Genomic DNA, 22380 nt, shown 5'->3' on the forward strand with positions numbered 1-22380 from the left:
TACTCCACTTCAAAGCACACTGATATTCAGCGGGGAAAAAACGTAAAAGGTGCAGAACTACAATGAGGAGCGATACCAGAGAACACAGACAGTGAATGTGAATGAAAATGGAAAATTATCATCCCAGGTTTCGTGGATACCGTATCACTTTCTGGACTTCAAAGACCGAACTATTTGATTCTCATTAGGTCGTCCTCAGACGAGCTTGACAGCAAAGTCTCCAATCATTTCGGTCTTTCATACATCCAGCCAGTTCCTCTCCACTCTTGTGTCCCTCCTGAGTACATCCACGTATGTTGGTGTGGGGCGTCCTCTTAATCGGTGCCCGTGTGTTGGCTCCCAGAGCACCAGCTTGCTGGCTGGGAGTTCATGGTGTCTGTGGCAGTGGCCAGCAAGTTTCATCCTCCTGGATGCCACTTTCTCACTCAGCTTTGGTAGCCCCCCATATAGGTGCTTGTTGGTAACATGCTTGTTCTGGTTGACATTTAGTACCACATGCAGCATTCTGGTGTAGCACTCATCCAGAGACTGCAGGGAGGGCTTCAGGGTCCAAGTTTCACAGCCGTATCGGAGGACAGACTCTACGGTCGCATGGAAGAAGCTCAGTTTGATGTGTCAAGGGAGATTGGAGTTCCACACACTATTTGTGCCATTCAGGGCTCTCCATGCTAGCACTTTTCTCACCTTAAGGTCCTGTTCTGATGAGTTGACCCAGGAACCCAGGTATTTGAAGTCACTAACTTCTGCTAGAGCATTGCCCCCTGCTGTCTTGAGAGGTGGGTGATCCAGGGGGGTGTTGTAAGTGATTGCCTCAGTTTTCTTTGCATTCAACCTGAGGCCAACCCTGACACATTCTCCCTCTACTCTGTTCAAGAGCTCCTGTGCCTGCTCCACACGGTTGGACATCAGACAGATGTCATCTGCGTTGTCCAGGTCTGCCAGGACTACAGCAGGGTTTCTTCTAGACTTCCTAGGTGTTATTATGAAGCCAAGCTCCTGCTCCTGCCCACTGATGGCTTTCCTAAGCGTGTAGTCCAGGGCTACAATGAAGAGGAAGGGGGCAAGAGTGTTCCCCTGTAGCACCCCTGCTAGGATGTTGAACTCCTCACTGTTGCCATCTGGGGTTACCACTCTGGCTCTTGTGCCCCTGTAGATGGCCTCTATGGCCCGGAGTAGGTTAGGAGGGACCACGTAGGCCTTAAGGATTTTCACCATCACGCCTCTGTGTAATTGACTCAAATGCTTTTTTGAAATCAATAAAACACAGGCCTGCTGTTACAGTAGGTTGTTCTTTTTCACCTCCTCGATGATCCTCCTTAAGGCCAGGATGTGGGCTACCGTGGGCCTTCCTTTTCTGAAGCTATTTTGGTTGTCCCTCAGGTGAGGGTCAATGGCATCTCGAATCCGGTTTAGTATCATGCGGTTGTACATTTTCGCTATGACACATGTCAGGCTAATGCCACGATAGTTGTCTGGCTTAGACAGATCTCCAGATTTCGGCACCGGGATGATGTTGGAGAGGGACCATATATCAGGCTTGATGTTTTCTATCAGAGCTTGGTTGCAGATCTCCAATATGATGCTGTCAAGATCACAGTTCTTAGGGAGCTCTGGGGGGATGCCATCCGGCCCAGCGCTTTTCCCTTGCTTCAGAGCTGACTTCGCTGTGGCAAACTCCGTAGCTTCTCCGTTGCGATTGGTGTTGTTGTGGTATGTGAAGGGTGCATCTTCTGGTCTGAGCCTCACATTGAAGTCCCTCAGGATTATCAGGAAGTTGTGAGCCGGCACATAGTGGATCGCTGTGCTTACATCCTCGTAGAACTTCTCCACTTCCTCAACTGGTGCTGCGTTGGTGGGAGAGTACACACTCATGACAGTTGTTACACCAAGTCAGCGATAAGGATCCTGTCAGTGTGTTGCTGCACCCTACGAAGAGCTTTTCATGCTCGAGGGCTCACCATTAGCCCCACGCCACCTGTGGAGGCCTGGGCATCATTCCGCCATGCAGATGAGGTGATGAACGAACATTCCCCCACTCTGCGGTATACAATTGGCTGGTCAGTATGCACTCTCCTGTGCTCCTGGACTCCCAGGATCTCCACTCCCCTCTCACCAACACAGTGCACTAGTTCCTCTAGCCATATCTCCTCCCTTACTGTGTTTGCGTTGAAGGTTCCCATAATAAATGGTCTCCTACAGTGCAAGAGTGCATTGGACAGTGGGCTGTGGTCAGACTGAACCCTTCCTCTGCAATGGAGAGGGTTTGGGGTCCAGTCGTCATAGTATCCCCCTGAGGGAGGACCAGCACCACCGTCCACTGCTTGGTTCCTGCGGACTCCCGCCGCTGTGCTGGAAGTATAGGATTCTCAATGATCGGTGTCTCCATTGTCAGGCTTTACAATGCTAGTTAAGGACTGTGGGGCGCAACTGCTCACAGCGATATTAAACAGGGGTCTATCGAGTGACTTCCTCACCTTTACAGGAGGAGGGTGAGGTACTAATAATGTTGTAGGCTCTTACTGAGGAAGTAGTTTTGTCCCAGGGGTAGGGAGCGGTCGGGGATCACAAGTCCGTCAGAGGCCTGCTGGAACCACACGATGGTGCCCTCCAGGACGGAGGAGCGCTGGAACCCCTCCTCACCCACGTGCCAGAGCACTGGCGCTACGCTCACGTTCACCACGATCCTGGGGGGAGGGGGTGGAGAGAGAGAGAGAGAGAGAGAGAGATCTGTTAATCTGTTAAATAGGGGATAATACACGACGAGGTGTGCTGTTATCGAAAAATAATGCACGACGTGGAGGCTAGTAACCCCACAAAGTTTGCCTCCGCGAAAGTGCATTATTTTTTGACAAGCACACCTCGGAGTGTATTATCCCGCTTATACCATGTGCACTTGTCAAAGACAAAAATGATGGCCATTTACTCAAATTTTCTACATTAAAATATAAAGAAATATGTCATTTATTCTTTGCTCACTGCTTTCATTATAGTCCCTCAGTGCTAAATCACGTTGCTATGGAATTACAAATTGTATATCATATTCCCTGGAGGAACAGCGATGACATCCAATAGTTAACATGGGTTTGGAACCGTTAGTGAAATGGAAAGGGTCCGTTAGCTTTTCTTTCAGCAATGTCTCTCAACCCTGGATGCTACCTCGCAACCCAAACCCCAATGAGCCTAGCACCCCTCCAGCCAATCAGAATCGAGTATTCACCCAGGCCATGGTATAATGAGCAGTTAACAGCCAAGGTAAAACCATGACCTTTGCACCACAGAGTGACCATAACCCTCACAGCTTGTAGGGTCACGGTAGCAGGCTCTGAGTAACCACTGGTTGTATCTGTCTGTGTGGCCGTGATGCTGCTCCCTGTGGAGACGACGCAGTCCTGAAGGCAGAAGGGAAGAGTCATGGCCCATGTGGTCAAGGGCCATAGTCATCTGAGTCTGGGTCGATTACAGCAAGAGATAGCGTCTGTGTATAGAAAGCAGCAAGGTGAGCAGATGCAAGCAGATGCTTTCTCTTTGTTCTGACTTCAGTTCGTTTTCGAGCCACTAGGGGGCGCCATTGGTTTTTAGTATTGTTTGTGAGCACCGTAGTTAGACTTAGACCGTAGTTTTTCCTTGCCTCGGTGAGAAAGTAGGTCGTGAGCAAGCCCCCAGGATTCGAAATCTAAAGTGAAGGCCTATTGAACCGCGCCATCTTGGCTAGATTTGTAGTCATTCTGCTATTTCCGGTGACTTTTGTACTTGCGCAGTTGAGCTTTTCTGTCCGACGCGCGTCCACGCACGTTCCCGGCTCTCCCCGCTTTGATTTAGCAATGAAAACCGGCTTGCATATTAACCTGTTTTTGTAAAATATATCCATTGGAGAAATTATTTTTTCATCCAGGCATCTTAGATTTAACAGGTTAATTATAACTGAAGATGTTTTGTTTGCTAGTAGATGGTATTCATTCCGTTCGCGATAACGTTATTGCAGCCAGGCTAAATTGGGAGCCAGTGACAAGCGAGTTGAAGAGCTTCACTCCCCGCCAGCAGGAGCTTTGGCCGCTGCTGCCGCATCTCGGATAACCCGCTGAGTTCGTGGCTGCTATTTCACATTCGCCCTTGATCAATCCCAATACCGATCCATGGTAATAATGAATCAATCGTTCAGATCAGATCGGCAGTGCTGCATGCATGTTACAACATCATTTTTAGCTTTATTAACATAACCATAGACTACATTTATCTCTCTAACGTTAGGCTATCCATCTTACACCAGTCGGCCATTCGATAGCTAGAAGCGGTCAACGCCAACGTTGACCGTGGACGTGGACGCGCGTCGGACAGAAAAGCTCAACTGCGCAAGTACAAAAGTCACCGGAAATAGTCAAATGACTACAAATTTGCCAAGATGGCGCGGTTCAATAGGGCTTCATTGTTGATAGCGGTCAGTGAATGGAGTGGCTGTATCCAGTTCTATTAATACATCCATGGTCGTGAGCAATAACGTCACAGCAAGCATTCGTTCATTCTTCCTTGCAATCATTTATAGAAGAATCGTCTGTAAGTAAAAGAAAACTTGTTTTAAGTAAGTTTAGTCAATGTTTGTGGTGGCTATATTAGTTAAATAGGCTATTTGCAGTGCAGTTTGTTGTCCAATGTAGCTACCGTCAGCTGTCTAATTGTAGCTAACGTTACTGTTAGCCGAGCTAGCTATTCAGGCATTGATATTCATAACCTAGCCTATGTGTGATCTGTTACACAAGTTTATAGACAGTATGTTTCAAAAGTACTCAGAATGTTTATTGTATTTCGTAGTTCGTGTGTATCTGTCTGTCTAGTTAAGGAAGGGGACTCGTTGACGAGGGCAGAACACTCTTTCTTCTCTCTCGCTCTCAATCACACGCACGCGCGCACACACACATACGCGCGCACACACGCACCAGTGGCGGCTGGTGACTCAAAAAACAGCAGAAAATTGTCCCAGCCGGAGGCTCAGTAAACATGGAAGTATTCTCACTGACCGGTGAGCGTGAAAACTCTCTACCTGTCGAACACACAGGGAGAGGCTCGAACGCCCGGCCTGAATGAACGAACGCCGTCTGGGGGTCTAGCGCATCTTTTTCGCCGCTAAACCCTGCCACGGGGTCTCGAGAAAACTCCGAACAGGGCAGTACAGCCATAGCACTTGGCCTGGGCGCACACATCCCCTTCGTTAAAAACCCAAACGGTCTGTTTAGAACAGGGGCGGCGAGACCTGCCGTGGTCAAATCTGACTTTCTCACAGACGACCCGGCGGCTCTAGCCGAGTATATTACATTCGCTGAACTGGCGAGAGCTACGCAAAGAAAGACTCCGCGGCTTGAACCGGTTGTACAGCAGCGGCGAGACCTGCCGTGGTCAATTCCGACTTCTTTACGGAAGACCCGGTGGTTCTAGCCGAGAATATTACAGTAGCTGAAACAGGAGGAGATGCGGACTGTACGTGACAACCAGGATAGCGTTGCATTGTTATTGTTATTCCGCGGGGATAAAAGGGAAAATCGCTCACCGCCGCTCTTAAAAGAGAATCAGCCGGAGCATGCGGAGCAGCGAGGTGGCGAGCGAGGAGGAGCCGGTCCTGCTCCAGGCTGCAACACTGCTCCAGGATGTTAGACACAGCCGCCCCAAACAACCCTTCCCTACTGACCGGTGAGTTGAGGAGGACATCTTTGTTTTCCTCGCGCAGACGAGTCAGGGAGAGCCATAGGTGGCGCTGCTGCACCACCGACGTGACCATCACTCCACCCAGACAGGAGGCAGAGACTCTCACAAGCTGAGCAACGGCTCCGGCGGCTTCGGCCATCTCCGCTCTCCTGTCTTCATCCATAGAGGGGGCGGTTTGCTCCATAGCTAGCTGGCCGATGTAAATGGCCAGCATAGCAATGGAAGAGGAGGCAGCCACGGCCTGCGCAGCCAGCGAAAAACTCAAGGACAGGGTTGTCTTGTCCTTGACGTCCGGCATGAGAGGCTTCCTGGCCGAGCCCCAGGCGGAGGAACCAGGCACCAGGACCGCTGCAATGTCGGGTTCCAAGGGAGGAGAGCCGATAGCTGCTACGTCAGTCCAGCCTGTTACCCTCGTAGCTCTGCTGAACTGGCGAAGCGGACCTCTGATGGCCAACAGCAGCTCCCATTCAGCCTCGACGAACGCCTCCAGGTCAGGCATAGCCGGCAGGAGACGAGGGGCAGGCTGGGAGGGACGCCCGTAGCAGACGGAGCTCCACAGGGGGAGCAGCAGCCTCCGGGACGGAGATACCGAGGTGATGCGCGGCTCTCTCCAGCAGCCGGGGCAGGTCGCGATCGAAGGAACCCTGCCCTGGGAAGGAGGCGCCACTAGCCATAGTGGCTTCTGAGGCAGAGAGACCATCGTCTGCCTCGGAGAGCTCTTCCTCATCATCCGTAGGCGGGAGGGAGGTAATCGGGGCCGCCGGTTGTTGCAGGGGCGCGCCGATGTCCTCGCCGTCGACTGCGCCGACCAGCTGGGCCAGACCTTCAGTCTCCAGCGGCGGCAGAGCGAAGAAATGCGCCCGAAGCATCCTCTCCATGGGGTCCAGGAGGGCGCAGATCTCGCAGGCGGGTGACGGAGCCAGACCCGCTCTGGCGTGCTGCAGCCCCAGACAGCGGAAGCAGAGGTGGTGTCCCACGTCGCTGTAGCGGGATCCGCAGACACAAAAACGATCCGGCGGATCAATCGGTGCCGGCAGGGGGTCATCGAGGGATGCCGCCGGCTCCGCTTGGGTCCGCTGGGTAGACATCATTTCTTGATCTTTCTTCTTTCAGTACAATGCAAGCTGAAAATTTCGAAGGAGCAGATGTGCGGGCGAAGCCCGCTTATACAGTGGTGCACCGGACTTGGTTGGACACAGACGTGTATGTTTTTTTCTTCAGTCAATGTGGCTAGCTGGGTTTCGCTAGCCAATAGGAGCTAGCCCTGTGGGGCGGAGCTCCACGAAATAGAACTGTCCTGTTCAGACGGCTCTAGCTCAAAAAGTATTTATGTCAGCTTAGATATTTTGATGGCTAGAATCAAGACAAATAGACGAACAGTTTGATGTATAATATGTCCCATAATACTTTCGGATGTATTATATTATGGAGCTACGAACACACAAAAAGTCTCCAATGGCACAGGGAACAGAAACACAGACATCAACGCTGACTCAATCGGCCTTCACTGTGGTAAATCTGGAATGTGATTGGACTCACAAAATGTCAATCATTAAATCCTTTTCGGACTGTCCTCCCTTGCGGTAATTTTTCAGCGTTTTGGCCAATCACAAATTAGCATGAAAAAATGGCATTACATTGATAGACCCCTAGGAATTCCTCCCTTCCGTAGATATCTGGGTCCTCCAGCTGCATGTTATAGATAATAATGGGTTTTTATCCATAGGGAAAGCCTGATGTATGAACAAAACTGAGGTAATATAAAATATTAATTAAATATTAATTATAAATGAATAAATGCATATTTATATTTGAATCCCTCTCTTCTCTCCAAAAACTGAGGAGGACTGTCCTCCTCTACCTCAATGAACGAGCCTCCTCTGGCACACACACATCTACACTCACAATCTCCACTACTTGAAGACCTGAGTGCTTGCAGCTACGTACATCATTAACATGATCAATTAAATTGATCATGTCAGTCAGTTCAGATCATGATGTACAGTATGTGTGTACTGTGTGTGTTCGTGTGTGTGTGTTTGTGTGTGTGTGTGTGTGCATACAAACACTGTGAGTCACTATAAAAGACACAAACAATAACATTTGCATGTAGCCGTGGCCTAACAATGGCTACTGTATGCTGATCAGGTCTTCTGTTGTGACTTATTTTGGAAATAAACACCATAAAGGGTATGGCACAATCTTCCTGAGCCATACAAGGTATTTCTGAAGTGTTGTGTGTGGTTTTGTGGTATTTCTGAAGTGTATTTGGTTTTGTGGTATTTCGGAAGTGTGTGGTTTTGTGTTACAGTATCTGAAGTGTTGTGTGTGGTTTTGTGTTACAGTATCTGAAGTGTTGTGTGTGGTTTTGTGTTACAGTATCTGAAGTGTTGTGTGTGTTTTTTTGTGGTATTTCTGAAGTGTTGTGTGTTATTTTGTGGTGAAGGGTTGACAGCGTGGAATGCGCTCACTTGACTGCAGTCTCCTCAGGCATCTCCAGGGACAGAGTCAGGGTTCCAGACGGTTCCAGCTCACACAGCTCTGGACTCACACAGCGCAGACCCTCAGTCACCTGCAACAAACACACACACACACACACACACAATATTAAGATAGAGACCCAGAACTAAGAGAGGTTAAGAGGCTTCTCAGGAAGTCTCCATACCTGTTCTCTGAGAGGGTTCTCTGGATGTTTCCATACCTGTTCTTTCTCCCAGGGCACCACCAGCAGCCTCTGTCCAGGCTTGGGTTGCCATGGTGGCAAGGTGTGCGGGGCCTGGGTGGCGGCAGGGGCGGTGGCCGGCTGCGGAGGTCGGGTGGCGACAGTGGGCGTGGCCTGCTCAGGATCGGGGGGCGAGGAGGTGATGGGCGTGGCCTGCTCAGGGCCAGGGGGCGTGGCGGTGGCGGGCGTGGCCTGCTCAGGGCCGGGGGGTGTGGCTGTGGTGGGCGTGGCCTGCTCGGGGGCACGGGGCGTGGCGGTGGTGGGCGTGGCCTGCTCGGGGGCACGGGGCGTGGCGGGGTCCCAGTCGGATGCGGGCAGGTCCAGGATTGGCTGGTCACACTTCTCCCCCTCATAGCCGTCGCCGCACTCGCAGGTGTACGCTGCCCCCTCACTGCTGCGGATACAGTTGCCATGGAGACAAGGGCTGCTGGCACAGGGGTCTGCGAAGAACTGAGAAGAGTCGGAGGAAGAGCGAGACTGAGTAAATATCATAAAGGGACACATGTGAGCAGTACACAGCTGTGGCTTAGGAGGTAGAGCGGGTCGATCAATGAACGAAGGGTCGGCGGTTCGAATCCCGGCTCCTCCTATCCACGTGTTGAAGTGTCCTTGGGCAAGACACTGAACCCCAAATTGCTCTCAATGAGCAGGCTAACACCTTGCATGGCAGCTGCTGCCATTGGTGTGTGAATATGTGTGTGTGTGTGTGTGTGTGTGAATGAGGGGCCATTGTAAAGAGCTTTGGATAAAAGAGCTATACTGTATACCATTTACATAAACATGTTGCCCCCCACCCATGATGCATGTGATAATGATGGAGTGGAAACGTGATGTTTTCTTCATGAATATGTTTTCTTCATGAATAACTCCCATAGCTCTGAACCACAGTAGCTCTGAAAAATCAAAGGGCCCTGGAGCACTTTCTTTCAATTCTGGAAATCCAGAAAACATGACGGTCCTCAGTTGTCCGGCAAAGACGCAGTGTGCATCACTCACTTTATTTTTTTGTTGCTTGTGTCGTGGCAATGTGAAGCAGATGCAGTTATGCTGTTCCTGCATTTGTGAACTATTTGCAGCTAAATCAAATAATTCAGTGTGCTATGATACATTATGTAGCCTCTGACTAATGAGTTTCCTTCGCTCTGGTTCTCGTTCCGACTGCTCGTTCCATCTAAAGTGCGTTTTTCAAAGCACATGCTTGGCTAAAGAATGTGGAAATCCAAAGCACAGTTGTGTGAAGCTTCGCAGAGCTGGATTTTGTTCGTCTGTGCTGTTCAAGAAGACTCATTCCGTCTGAAGTGCAAGCCCCACAGATTCCCTACTTGAGGGCATGACTAACGATGTCCCGGTTGGACACATCAAATCAAACTTTATTTATATAGCGCATTTCATACACAGAGGCACAAGGCACTTTACAGAGAGCAATGGGAGGGTGGGCATAGGTCCCACCCCTACATACTGTATTCCAGAGGGAAGCAAAGTTTGGACACATAGCCATGATCGCTGATCTATCCAACTCGATCGTACTACTTAAATAAGAGTAATCTGATCTATGTTGTGAAATATAACGACTATAACTAATGATAGTACTCACAATGTACCTACCTACAGTACCACAATGACCTATGAGAATCCTAACATTTAGAACAAAAGTAAAACACTCTGGATTTAAAAAGCAGACAAATTCCTGAGTAGAATAGACTAAATTTTTACTGAGACACCAAGCATTGTTATTTTAATCTACAAAGCAAAATGTACTGAGCTGTGACTAGCTGTGCTGATTGGAGACTGTTATGCAAAAGCTGAGAAGATCAACTTGAAAAACAGAATCTCATTAAGCAACTGGCATCAACAATCAGAGACAGTGGTTGGATGAGCTGCTGGACTCACTCCCTCCAGAGACAAACGCACACATGCACACACATACATGCACACGTACACACAGGCACACACACACATGCCCACGCCCACACACACACACTAAACGCTACAGGTGTGTGAGCAGGCTCCACCTCAGGTTATGCGTTTGTTCATTGATTCAAACATAGTGATTAATGTATACTGTCCGGTGTCTGTAATGGATGGGATTAGCAACACTCATGTATTCAATACATGACTGCTTAACAAAGGCATTCCCTGAAATCACAGAAGCACACAGGAGCAAAGGTGATCTCAGGCAGCCCGGCGTGTTGGTGATACAGAGCTGTGTGGTGTTGAGGGGCTGTGTTGGTGGCAGAGCTGTGTGCTGTTGAGGGGCTGTGTTGGTTACACAGAGCTGTGTGATGTTGAGGTGCTGTGCCCTGGGCCTGTGGTTTTAGATGGATTTAGATTAGATTTAGATTAGATTTTATTGTCCCTCAAGGGGAAATTCTTTTTCACAGGACTGCAGCACGATACATTTAACAACGAACAACATTTTACATAGACATTGTAGGTGGACATTACATAGACATTGACAGTACAGTACAGTAACAGACATCACCTCCCATGGACAGACACTACAAAGTTACACCCATCACCATCGCCATTGAACAGACCTCTTTCAGCATGGAATAACTCATAATTGAGCCTGTTTAGTGACTTTATCACCCAGTAAATGTTTATGGCTGAATGGTCTGTGGGCGTTGCGGGGGTAGTTTAAATGGCCAGATACACTGTAGTTAGAACACCCACAATAACCAAGATGCCAGACCTGCTCAACCCAGCAGGAACCTGGAGGCAAACACACAGGAAAGCATCACATGACCATTACATCACATGACCATTACATCACATGACTATTATGTCACATGACCATTACATCACATGACTATTATGTCACATGACCATTACATCACATGACAGGACATCGCATTACAATCAGGCTGCGTTCCGAATCGCATACTACCCTACTATATAGTGTGCCAAAACAGGATGTAGTATGTCCCAATACATAGTATGCCACATGCAGTATGGCAAAAATACCAGGATGTCCTACTACATCCGGTCGTATTTTGCAGTATGCAAGCCAGCAGGCTTTTCTGGCTATTCTGACCCACAATTCTGTGCGCAGCGGAAATGTGCGTCACATGTGCGAGTCGTGACGGCTAGACCATGAGCTAGACGAATGTCGCGTTATGGACAGCAACGGATGTGGGAAAATTTCAAGGCGCAATGTTATGGCAAGGTAGTATGTCCCAATTAGATGACTACTGCTTGCAAAGTACGTACTTTCTAAGGGCAGCTGTAGAAGGTACTGGTAGTAAGAAGTAGAAGTATGCAATTCGGAAAGCAGCCTCAGTGAAGCAGACATGGCTCCCTGGCATGATGTCACCACTTCCAGACATCTGTGTTGCCATAGCTACAGTAACTAGGTTACCTGAAAGCAATTAGCCTTCACAATGTGTGTGTGTGTGTGAGAGAAAGAGAGAGAGAGAGACAGATTGTGTGATTGCGTGCACTGCACAGTGTAGAAGACATACATGAAGCAAGTTTGTGCACTCACACCACAGTACCAGTAGGCTACATTCACACAGTATCCAGAAGCACAAAGTCGCTCACGGTGCTGATGTCCCCCTGTGCACAGGAGGGGGTGGACACATGAGCATGTAGCCCTGAGGACGGTACCTGGCAGGGAATGGAACTGTCTGGTTGAGGTTTCACTAGCAGTACCTGAGGGACACACAGGCCCCTCCCCACACCAGATAGGGTGTTATTGTTTGTGTCCGCCTGTATGGTCTGCGACAGCGTGAGGCTACGGACTCTGAGAGGAGCGGGTGAACATGATTACTACGTCTCCTCTCAACTGTTCACAACCATTTCCCTCCGAGGGGCCATTATCATTGTGGATACACCCTTTTTCATTTACACCTGATTTTTGTACTTGCTTTTCTCCGCAAATAATGTGATTGCTTTTCTCCGCAAATAATGTGATGTATCATGCCAAAACTCGATGGGAAATATTGTGTATATATCTCACAATATTTCCCATCGAGTTTTGTCATGATACATCACATTATTTGCAGAGAAAAGCAAGTACAAAAATCAGGTGCAAATGAAAAAGGGTGTATCCACAATGATAAATGAGGCCACAGGGAGATTTCTTCTTGCATCCGCTTTGAAGAAACTAAGCTAAAACAAAACAAACAAAAAAACATTTGAGTTTAGTTTAGCAGGCAGCTCACACACTCCCATCCCCTGTTTGGCTTGTGTACTAGCGTTACCACATAGATGGGCCAGGGAAAACGGACCAATCAAAGGCAGTGGAATCCTAACGAATGTTGTGTGACAGAAGGGGAATTATGCATTGGGAGAGACATGAGCCAATTAGGAGCAAAACAGCCCAAACGAAGTGTGAAAATTAGAATTAAGGCTGCTGCAAGACAGCATAGAAACCTTCTAGAACGCTCCAGAACTCGGGGTTGTTCATGGTCAGACCACCAGTTGCTACCAGTCAATGTTCCAGACAGGACTGCAGTTTTGATGTATAAGGGCTACTGTATAAAGAGCAGAGGGGCATGAAATCTCGTATTGCCCCCCACTTAATGAAACTGGGTGGAAGGGATTTTAGATCGACAAGTTAGTTAGTTTGTATTTTCGTTCGTTTGTCCCTCACACATGTACCAGAGCCCACCACCTGGGGGCACTCACCACAGTTCATTTTTCCCATTGGTACATTTTGCTTTGTTGTAAACTATGCTTGGTTCTGAGCTTGAGGAGTTTAGTAGCTCTTTTGGTGCTTGTTCTAAATGTCAGGATTCTCATAGGTTAGTATCGGGGTTAGGTGTGGGTCCAATTCTTATTTAGCTAGTTTGATCATGTTTAGAGCTCCAGGAGTTATGTACATAAAATGAATATCACTTAATATATATACACAATATCACGTTTCCACTCCCTTCATGACCCCAAAGGAACATGTATCATGGGTGGGGGGCAACGTGTTCACTGTGCACTGTTCACTGTCCCTAATGAACTGACCGTCTGGGCTCAGTCCCTAATGAGCTGACCGTCTGGGCTCTGTCCCTAATGAGCTGACCGTCTGGGCTCTGTCCCTGACAGCAGTCTGGTCGCAGCCCGGAGGGGAAGGGTGTGGCAGGAAGCAGACAGACAGACTGGATCGGCCCCCGGCGCTACCGTGAGGCAGACAGCCGTGGGTTCAACTGGGGGAGCGAATGGATGTAAAACATGACAGCAGCCTGTCAGTCCACCTCAATACGTCACCTACTGGGCACAGGGTTAAAAGCCTCACATATTGTACATTAACCAGAACAATGGTTCCCTCTTGGCCAGGTCAAAGCTCTTCATTTCTCCTGAATATCCTGCCAGGTAAACGGAGGGAGGTGACTGTAGCTGCAGTTCTTTGCGATACGGTACAATTTCTACCCGAGCCAGGTCCACTTTACAAGCTCTGAGTCAACATGACCTCATACACAGAGTAAACCTGTCTTGTTGGAAGAGACAGGTTTGGAGAGAACTGGGTCTGATTACGTCTGATTTCAACCTCATACCTGTACAGAGCTTCTGTGTATGCTTACGTATCATTATTAGGGGGCCAAGCACAAAGTGCGCGGCACCCTACTGTAATTGGTAGTTTTATTATTATTCTTCTGCCATGGAAGTCAATGGCAGCCCCTATAACTGACTGGTCGATTTTTACAAAACTTAGCACAGTGTTAAAGGGTAATGCCAAGATGCCATGGACCGGATTTTACATCGATTGGCCAAAGGGGGCCCGCATATCTCATGCCTGGTTTGACGTAGAGTCATGAAACTTTTCCCACATATGTCTCTCTAAATGAAGAAAAAAATTGCCTCAAGAAACTATAACCTCTGGTTATGTAGATTCTCTGCTATTTTGAATTTTGGGAAATCTAGAAAATTTCACCAATTTGCATGGGACATGGTAGACAGAATCTAGGGATCAATATCTTAAGTTCCATCTCAGCACAATTTTGAAAACTTGAATTAAACAGCCACTATGAGCCAATGAAGATTGCAGAGGGTGTGGCTTTTCACATAAAGGGGTATAATTTCTGAAGGGTTATACTGTACAGAACACCACAAAACATTGTAGGCACATAACCCGAGAATACTACACCACGAAACGTTGTAGGTGTAGTCCCCACACATAACCTGAGAATAACCCTACTGTACATTATTGGCCCGATCAAACCCAATAGGGGCGCTAGAGAGCTCGTTTCCGGAGAAATATGAAGCAGATTGGCCACAGGGTGGCGCTATAACAAGCCAAAATGCTTAGAAGTGACTAAAACGAAATCAATTGCTGTGGCGCCCCCTGTGGCTAAATGGGTTTCATATTGCTTGAATGGGTAGGTCATCGCATGCTCTACAACTTACTCATTGGACTCGAAATCACCAGATTACATTTTTATGTCGATATAAGCATTTTTGTGAAAAGCCAGCCATCACGCTTTTATAGGCAGGCAGACAGGCATACCTCATGCCCCGTTTGACCTACAGTGACGAAACTTTGTATATATTTGCCTCTCCTTACGAGGAACAAATTTGCCTCAAAAACCCATAACTTTAGGTTATTCATATTTTCCACCATTTTGAATTTTTTGAAAAATGCTTAAAATCTATCTTCTCCTAGGAAGTTTCACCAATCTGTTTGCATCTCGGTAGACATAAACTAGGGACCAATGGTCCATGTAACGTTTATCAGTATAGTTATAAAAATGACATGACTAAATAGAATAATACGTAATTGGTTGCAATATTTCAATTTTGCATTTTTCATACCTGACATTGAATAGAAATTTGACTATGTGGACTTGTTTTTCCAATTGTCAATTTTTGTATACGCTCCTTTGAAAATAAAAATCGAAATATTGACGCAGGTCAGAAACCTGGAGTATTTCCTGATTTTTGGCATGGCTGTAAGCCAGCGCACCATGGATTGCAAATGTCGGGTTGTCCCTATGTCCTGGCGTTGTTGACCTGCAGTTCTATGTTGCCTACCACAAGGGGCAGTGGTCCCAGAACATCAAAACAAAAGACTATGACACCATTGATTTTCAAAAGCTCTGGTGGCCTAGTGGTTAAGGAGCTTGTCTGCCATGCTGAACGTCTGAGTTCAAAACCCACAAAACTTGTGGGTTCAAAACTGGTGTTGTGGGCAGATTTTTGTCACTGGATGTTATAGAAGCTATGTAAAAATGTGGTTACCTGGTGGTTCTATGTCAGTTATTGAATTTATGTGGTAGAGCCACCGCCCATAAATAAACGAGCGTGGGTCATATTTGTTCATTATAGACCCTTTTACAGCCTTCATCAGCACAAGTATGCGCGCGCATTCTTGAAATAGTAGCCGGGGGAGACAGACGAATTCAGAGCGAGACGTATTTTAGTGCAAAGACTAGTATTTTATATACCATCAAGATGTCTGGCTGTTGCGTCTACGGGTGTACAAATCGGCGCTCTAGTGGCAAATTGTATTTGTTTCAAGAGGAAACCGGCCTTTTCAGAACTGGAGTCGCCTGTGGCTACAAGCCATTAAGCGTACGGAATGGACTGAGGACATCATCAGAAATGCCCGCGTTTGCGGTGCCCATTTTATATCAGGTAAGTTATTTTGACTACCTGGTTTCATGTGCCTGCGACCTCCAGCACTCTCTGGATAGGTTCGCAACTGAGTGTGAAGCGGCTGGGATGAAAATCAGCACTTCTAAGTCTGAGGCCATGGTTCTCAGCAGGAAACCGGTGGTTTGTCCGCTCCGAGTAGGAAATGAGTCCTTACCCCAAGTGAAGGAGTTCAAGTATCTGGGGGTCTTGTTCACGAGTGAGGGAACCATGGAGAGGGAGCTTGGCCGGAGAATCGGAGCAGCTGGTGCGGTTCTGCATTCGCTTTACCGCACTGTTGTGACGAAAAGAGAGCTGAGCCAAAAGGCAAAGCTCTCGATCTACCGGTCTATCTTCGTCCCCACCCTCACCTTTGGGAGGTGTTCCAGGCGTGTCCAGCTGGGAGGAGGCCGCGGTGTAGACCCAGGACTAGGACGTAGCACTGTCCATATGCAATTCAACTCAACTTATTATTCGTATCTATCTTTCCAGCTCTTTGGGATCTCTTGAAAATGAGTAGAATTTGCAACCATTCCTCTCATACCGATGGGAGCAATCTGGCGCAAAGCACAGCATTTTTCTCATGAGTGACGTACATAAGCGCTGTAGTCATATTGTAGTCCATTTATGAAACGAATGGAGCAATTTCCAAAATTTGAAAGAAGGCGAAATACTGTTTGAAATTCTCACAGTTAGTAGGTTATTACTGTAAATACACTCACAAGTTTTTGTTTTGATAACTTCACCGAAATGGCTTCGTAGTAATTATTAGAAAATCCGGTCTATAGGAGTTTACTCCTCTCTGATAGGAACAAATCCGCTATGGGCGCATGTTTTCACTTTCCCTCCCTATGTCTATATACTCTATTCATGTAATCGTACCAACATAGCAGATATATTCAAGGCATATATTCACTATTTTCGCCATGTTAAAATCGCTGTGCTACAGTTGCAGTACTGCTAGTTCAATGAAATTGATAGTCTTCTGCTCGATCTAGCCTTCAGTAGGCCTAGGCTGGCCTACTCTGGCCAAATGTCAAGGAGTGGACACGGCCTCTCTTCCTAGAATCTGGTTATGTGCAGATTACATTTCCTTCCGGACAATTAAGTATTTATCTACCTCAATCTTGAGCAGTTTGATTAGTGTCATTATAAGCACGGAGAATAACCAGGCATTGACCCGACCCCCGGTCGGACATTAATTAAATTATCCATTCATTTTCTATGCGGTTGTGTGTGTGAGTGATCCTGCCCACAGAGTAGCCTGTATGAGTCAGAGCTATAGTTTATCTGCATATTATCATAGACTGAGCCTCCAGCGTAGGATAACACTCAAATAAATGGTTGGATGTGCACACAGCTACTCTGACACTGTACATATATGGCATACTACCAGATAATGTAGGCTATGTCATTGTCATATACCCTAGTTCTATACCTGGAATAAAATTTGCATCTGTCTTTGTTTTGTTTGCCAACAATCTAAGGGCTGCAACAGTTACCGTGGATCTTCTCCCTCCCGCACAATGTAGACTATACTGTAGATACCCATATTGCTCTTATAATAGTTGAGCCTTATCCTCCGCTGGAGCCTCAGAGTCTATGATATTTGCCTCAAGATCCCATAACTTCCGGTTATGTCGATTTTCCGCCATTTTGAATTTAAAAAAAAAACGCTTAAAATGTATCTCCTCCTAGGAACTTTGACCAATCTGCATGAAACTCGGTACACAAAATCTAGGGACCAATATCTAAAGTTCCATCTAGGCAAAAGTTTGAAAAGTTAAATTTAACAGCCAATATGAACTAATGATTGCCATGGGCGTGGCTTTTCACATAAAGGGGTATAACTTATCAAGGGTTATACAGAACACCATGAAACTTTGTAGGACTCTCCCCACATACGACACCAAAGTGACTCGGGTGCAAGTAAATACAAGTGGTGCACATGTTTGTGAGTTTGAAATATATTTGTGAACCACAAAAATACATTTGTGAAACAAGAATTTATTTGTGAATCACCAAAAAACACTTGTGAAACAAGAATTTATTTGTGAACCACACAAATTTATTTGTGAATCACCAAAAAACATTTGTGAAACATGTGGTGTATATTGACAAGTATTGAAACAGATCTAACCCCATACACGTGCCTCTTCCCTTCGTCGAGCCAGACAGCACCTACGGACATCGCGCTTCACACACCACTAAGGTTGACACCCAACATTCTCTTTGATGTGTGTGTGATCCCAAGTGTTGTAAACTTAGAGGATTTAGGATAGCCTGTGATAATCTGACATCATTCTTTTCATTTCTGCTGTGTTTTCATATTGCCACCTGTGTTCTTCCATCTATTATTGAATTGTGTTAGAATATTATTTTGATAATTGATTAATATAATTTAAATAAATATTAACTTTTGACCACGTCCGAGCGTCATCACATTATTTTAGGTCACTTGATTGAGTCAAGAACTCCTCCTACAGACTGAGATTGATGAATAAATTAGACTATTGATTAATAAATTAGACTATTGATAAAGGTTATCTTGTTTTCCCTGTACAAAACAGGGTGGTGCCCAATACGAGTTTGATTTAATGCCTTAAATCCATTTTCCTTCATATTTGTGATAACCGCGGTATAATCATAAATTATACCGGTCATAGTCATAGCTCTAACGCTAGAACACGCTACAGCTGCTTGCAGCTATATTTCAAATTTTTTATCATTAAGTAATTGTTAGTTAAATCTACAAATGGATTATAAATGACTTACTGTATAAAGGATAGACTTTTCTGAGTGACAATGATGCTTATCAGACACACCGTGGGGAGTGGAGGTCATTCAGATATCAACTCATCATCCTGAGAGGACGCAGACTGGAGACAGCTACCGTACCATCCCACCCTGACCGCTACGTCGGCCACAACACATCTATAATTAGATCTCATATTCACAAGTAATCGTTCTGTTTTGACTCTGTGCGATCATGTCTGATAGAGTCAGACCGCGAGATGAAGAGTGACAGCTATCAGCCAGGATGTCTGGCAATGATGGACGGGCTGCCCAGAGTGGGAGATATGGACACTGTGGAGTGGTATCTCTCAGAGTGGGAGATATGGACACTGTGGAGTGGTATCTCAGAGTGGGAGATATGGACACTGTGGAGTGGTCACTCTCAGAGTGGGAGATATGGACACTGTGGAGTGGTATCTCTCAGAGTGGGAGATATGGACACTGTGGAGGGGAGATATGGACACTGCGGCGTGGTCACTCTCAGAGTGGGAGATATGGACAATGGTAGGTAGTGACTTTCTTGTTTAATGACATGGTGAGAACTGAGTGGATTGAGAGAGACAGTGAGGCTGGCACACAGAGATGTGATGCCCCCCATGCACACAAACACACAGAGATGTGATGCCCCCCATGCACACAAACACACAGAGATGTGATGCCCCCCATGCACACAAACACACTCTCCCCATGGACACTCTGCCCTGCGTGGTACTTGGTTTCCACATTAAGATGCCACACATCACAGAGGAAAGTCTAGCGCCCTATCAGGCACTGGAGTGGACAGGGAGCACGCAGACATGAGCTTGTCTTTAATGTTATCTACCCCTGCACATCTACCTATTATACCTCTCCCTTGGTCTGTAGCATTGATGGCTATACTCTTAAAAACATGTTTTAAACAAAGAGAACAACTCACACCTAGTAGCATCAATAACCACCCCCAAATCAACCCACTTAAACAGTATAACACCACTAAGTATACACTGAATAGAGAAAGAAAAGAAAGAGAACGGGTGGAGAGAGAGAGAGAGAGAGAGGTGGGGGGGGGGGCGGGTGGAGAGAGAAAGAGAGAGAGGTGATGGGGGAGCGGGTGGAGAGAGAGAGAGGTGGGGGGGAACGGGTGGAGAGAGAGAGAGAGGTGGGGGTCGCGGGTGGAGAGAGAGAGAGGTGGGGGGGCGGGTGGAGAGAGAGAGAGAGAGAGAGAGAGGTGGGGGGGCGGGTGGAGAGAGAGAGAGAGGTGGGGGGATGGGTGGAGAGAGAGAGAGAGGTGATGGGGGAGCGAGTGGAGAGAGAGAGAGAGAGAGAGGTGGGGGGGAGCGGGTGGAGAGAGAGAGTGAGAGAGAGAGAGAGGTGGGGGGGAGCGGGTGGAGAGAGAGAGAGGGTAGACACAGAGAGGGTGGAGAGAGAGAGGGAGAGATATATATATATAGAGAGAGAGAGGATAAAGATAGAGAGGGTGGGGATATATATATATATATATATATATATAGAGAGAGAGAGAGAGAGAGAGAGAGAGAGCGAGAGAGAGAGAGAGAGGATGGAGAGAGAGCTAGAGCAAAGGGAATAGAGAGAAGAGGAAAGAGCAAGATGGCCTCCTGCAGAGGCAGAGGAGCACTGGAAGCAGAGCGACTGTCAGCAGAGCTCTATTTATACCTGGCCAGGTGGGGCGCGCTGACACCGCTCCTGAGGGATGCTGGGAAGGGAGTGTGTCGTCACAGGACATCAACCATCTACAGGGCTGTTTCTCTGCATTTTACCATAAAACTGGTGCACTGTAGTTGTAAAACAAAATAATGAACTGAGATGAGGTCAAGCTAAATACCAAACTGGATGAAACGTGTATCCATGCCTGCGTGGGTGCGGGGGCTGGAAGTATGTTGAAGGGGGGCTGGGAGTTAAATGGGATCTGTTAGTTTTCTAATAGAGATCGACGGATATGCTTTTTTTAGGGCTGCTATGATCATTGGCAAATTGAGGTGGCCGATACTTAAGGCCAATATCGAATGCCGATACTCAATATCACCAATTCACTCTTTTTTTTCAGAGAATGCTGAATTAAAAAGCTATGCAAATAAAATAGTTAATATGTTTTTATTTTGGTCATCACCTGGGCACACATCATGTTGCAGATCACACATATATACAAATTAATTAAAATAAATATTCCATCAGTCCCATGTCCTTCTTTCATAAAAAGCAAATGAAATACAAAATTAAAAAATTAAAAATAATAATATGAAATTGAATGTTTTACAAGCTACAGTAGCTGAACGTTGCCATCTAGAACAGGGCAGGCTACTGAGAGTGAGACTGAACACTGCTACTAAATATAAAACACCTAACCAAGCATGCCCAGTGTAATAAGGTGTCATCAACCTAATACTGAGACTCCTCTGTCTGGTTCATTGGCGATGTGCACAGGCACGCTCGGTAGCGCTCACCAAAATTACATGGCTCTTAGGCAGTGACGCAATATCGGCTTTATGAAGCCGATAGCTGATATGACGGCAAAACGTGTTTGTCATAGAAATTGTAGTTTCACCACCTCAACACCTCCCTCAAACATTCACATAGCTGTGCTAATCTAATTTATGACAGGATCACCTCTCCAGGAGGTTGATACACCAGACACGTCTGCCCTAGAATAACCATCCTTTGTCCCATTGTCCCTGCAAGAATTACCGCCTTTTCTCATGTCACGTGTCTGTATTCTCGACCACTGTTGATGATGCCTGCCATTTAATATGACGTGTACAATGGGTTAGCCAATCACATCCCTGGAAGCATCATACCTGTGTATTGCTTTGAATATAAGGCAAGACCAGACCACGGCAGTTCTGCTGGATACCACTCACGTGCGTTTCCTCTGAAGTCCTTGCGCTCATATGTTTTCTCAATAAGCCAGACTTGACCTCTTTGAGCGAATCTTGGCAAATCCTTTTTGACTAGATCAGTTAAAAATCCATTACAGTGAATATCGGCCATAATTATCGGCCGAGACAATTATTGGTCAATCTCTATTTTCTAGTATATATAATATTGGTTTATAGTCAATCAATGTGTCACATAGACGTACCAGCACAGACACACACACACACACACACACACACACTCACACAGTCCCTCCCTGAGCAGCTCAGATCCATGGCAGTGAGCTGGCCACAGCTAGCCTGAGTACAGACTGATGTCATGCTGTATGGTGATATATAGGAGGTTCGTCCTCCCTCTGACCTACATACAGTACAGCTACCCTGCTGCCTGCAGGGCTGTAAAAACAACCCAAAGAGCCCTGGTACTGCTCATGCCCAAAGAGCCCTGATACTGCTCAGGCCCAAAGAGCCCAGTTACAGCTCAGGCCCAAAGAGTCCTGGTACTGCTCAGGCCCAAAGAGCCCTTCCCCGCGTCACACAGAATCTGCTGTCACTTCACAGTAAAAAAACAACAACACATTGAGTAGATATTCATGGGTAGACATTCATCCATAGACATTCATGGGTTGGTATTAATGGGTAGATATTCATGGTTAGACATTCATGGATAGATATTCATGGGTAGATATTAATGGTTAGACATTCATGGGTAGATATTCATGGGTAGATATTCATGGG

The 22380-nt window shown here is 46.8% G+C and overlaps 1 protein-coding gene across 1 annotated transcript in view; it reads right to left on the reverse strand.

Moving 5' to 3' along the window:
- dner (delta/notch-like EGF repeat containing) overlaps positions 1–22380 on the reverse strand; it is a gene marked incomplete at both ends in the record, with an annotated part of 63434 nt that overhangs the window by 14827 nt on the left and 26227 nt on the right. The window contains 4 exons of the mRNA XM_084460347.1: positions 2521–2684; positions 8166–8266; positions 8396–8569; positions 8687–8866. Of these exons, the coding sequence (XP_084316473.1) occupies positions 2521–2684; positions 8166–8266; positions 8396–8569; positions 8687–8866 (619 nt within the window). The remainder of the gene's footprint in view (positions 1–2520; positions 2685–8165; positions 8267–8395; positions 8570–8686; positions 8867–22380) is intronic.

The sequence above is a fragment of the Borostomias antarcticus genome (genome assembly GCF_949987555.1).
Source record: "Borostomias antarcticus genome assembly, chromosome: 1".
Taxonomy (NCBI): Eukaryota; Metazoa; Chordata; class Actinopteri; order Stomiiformes; family Stomiidae; genus Borostomias; species Borostomias antarcticus.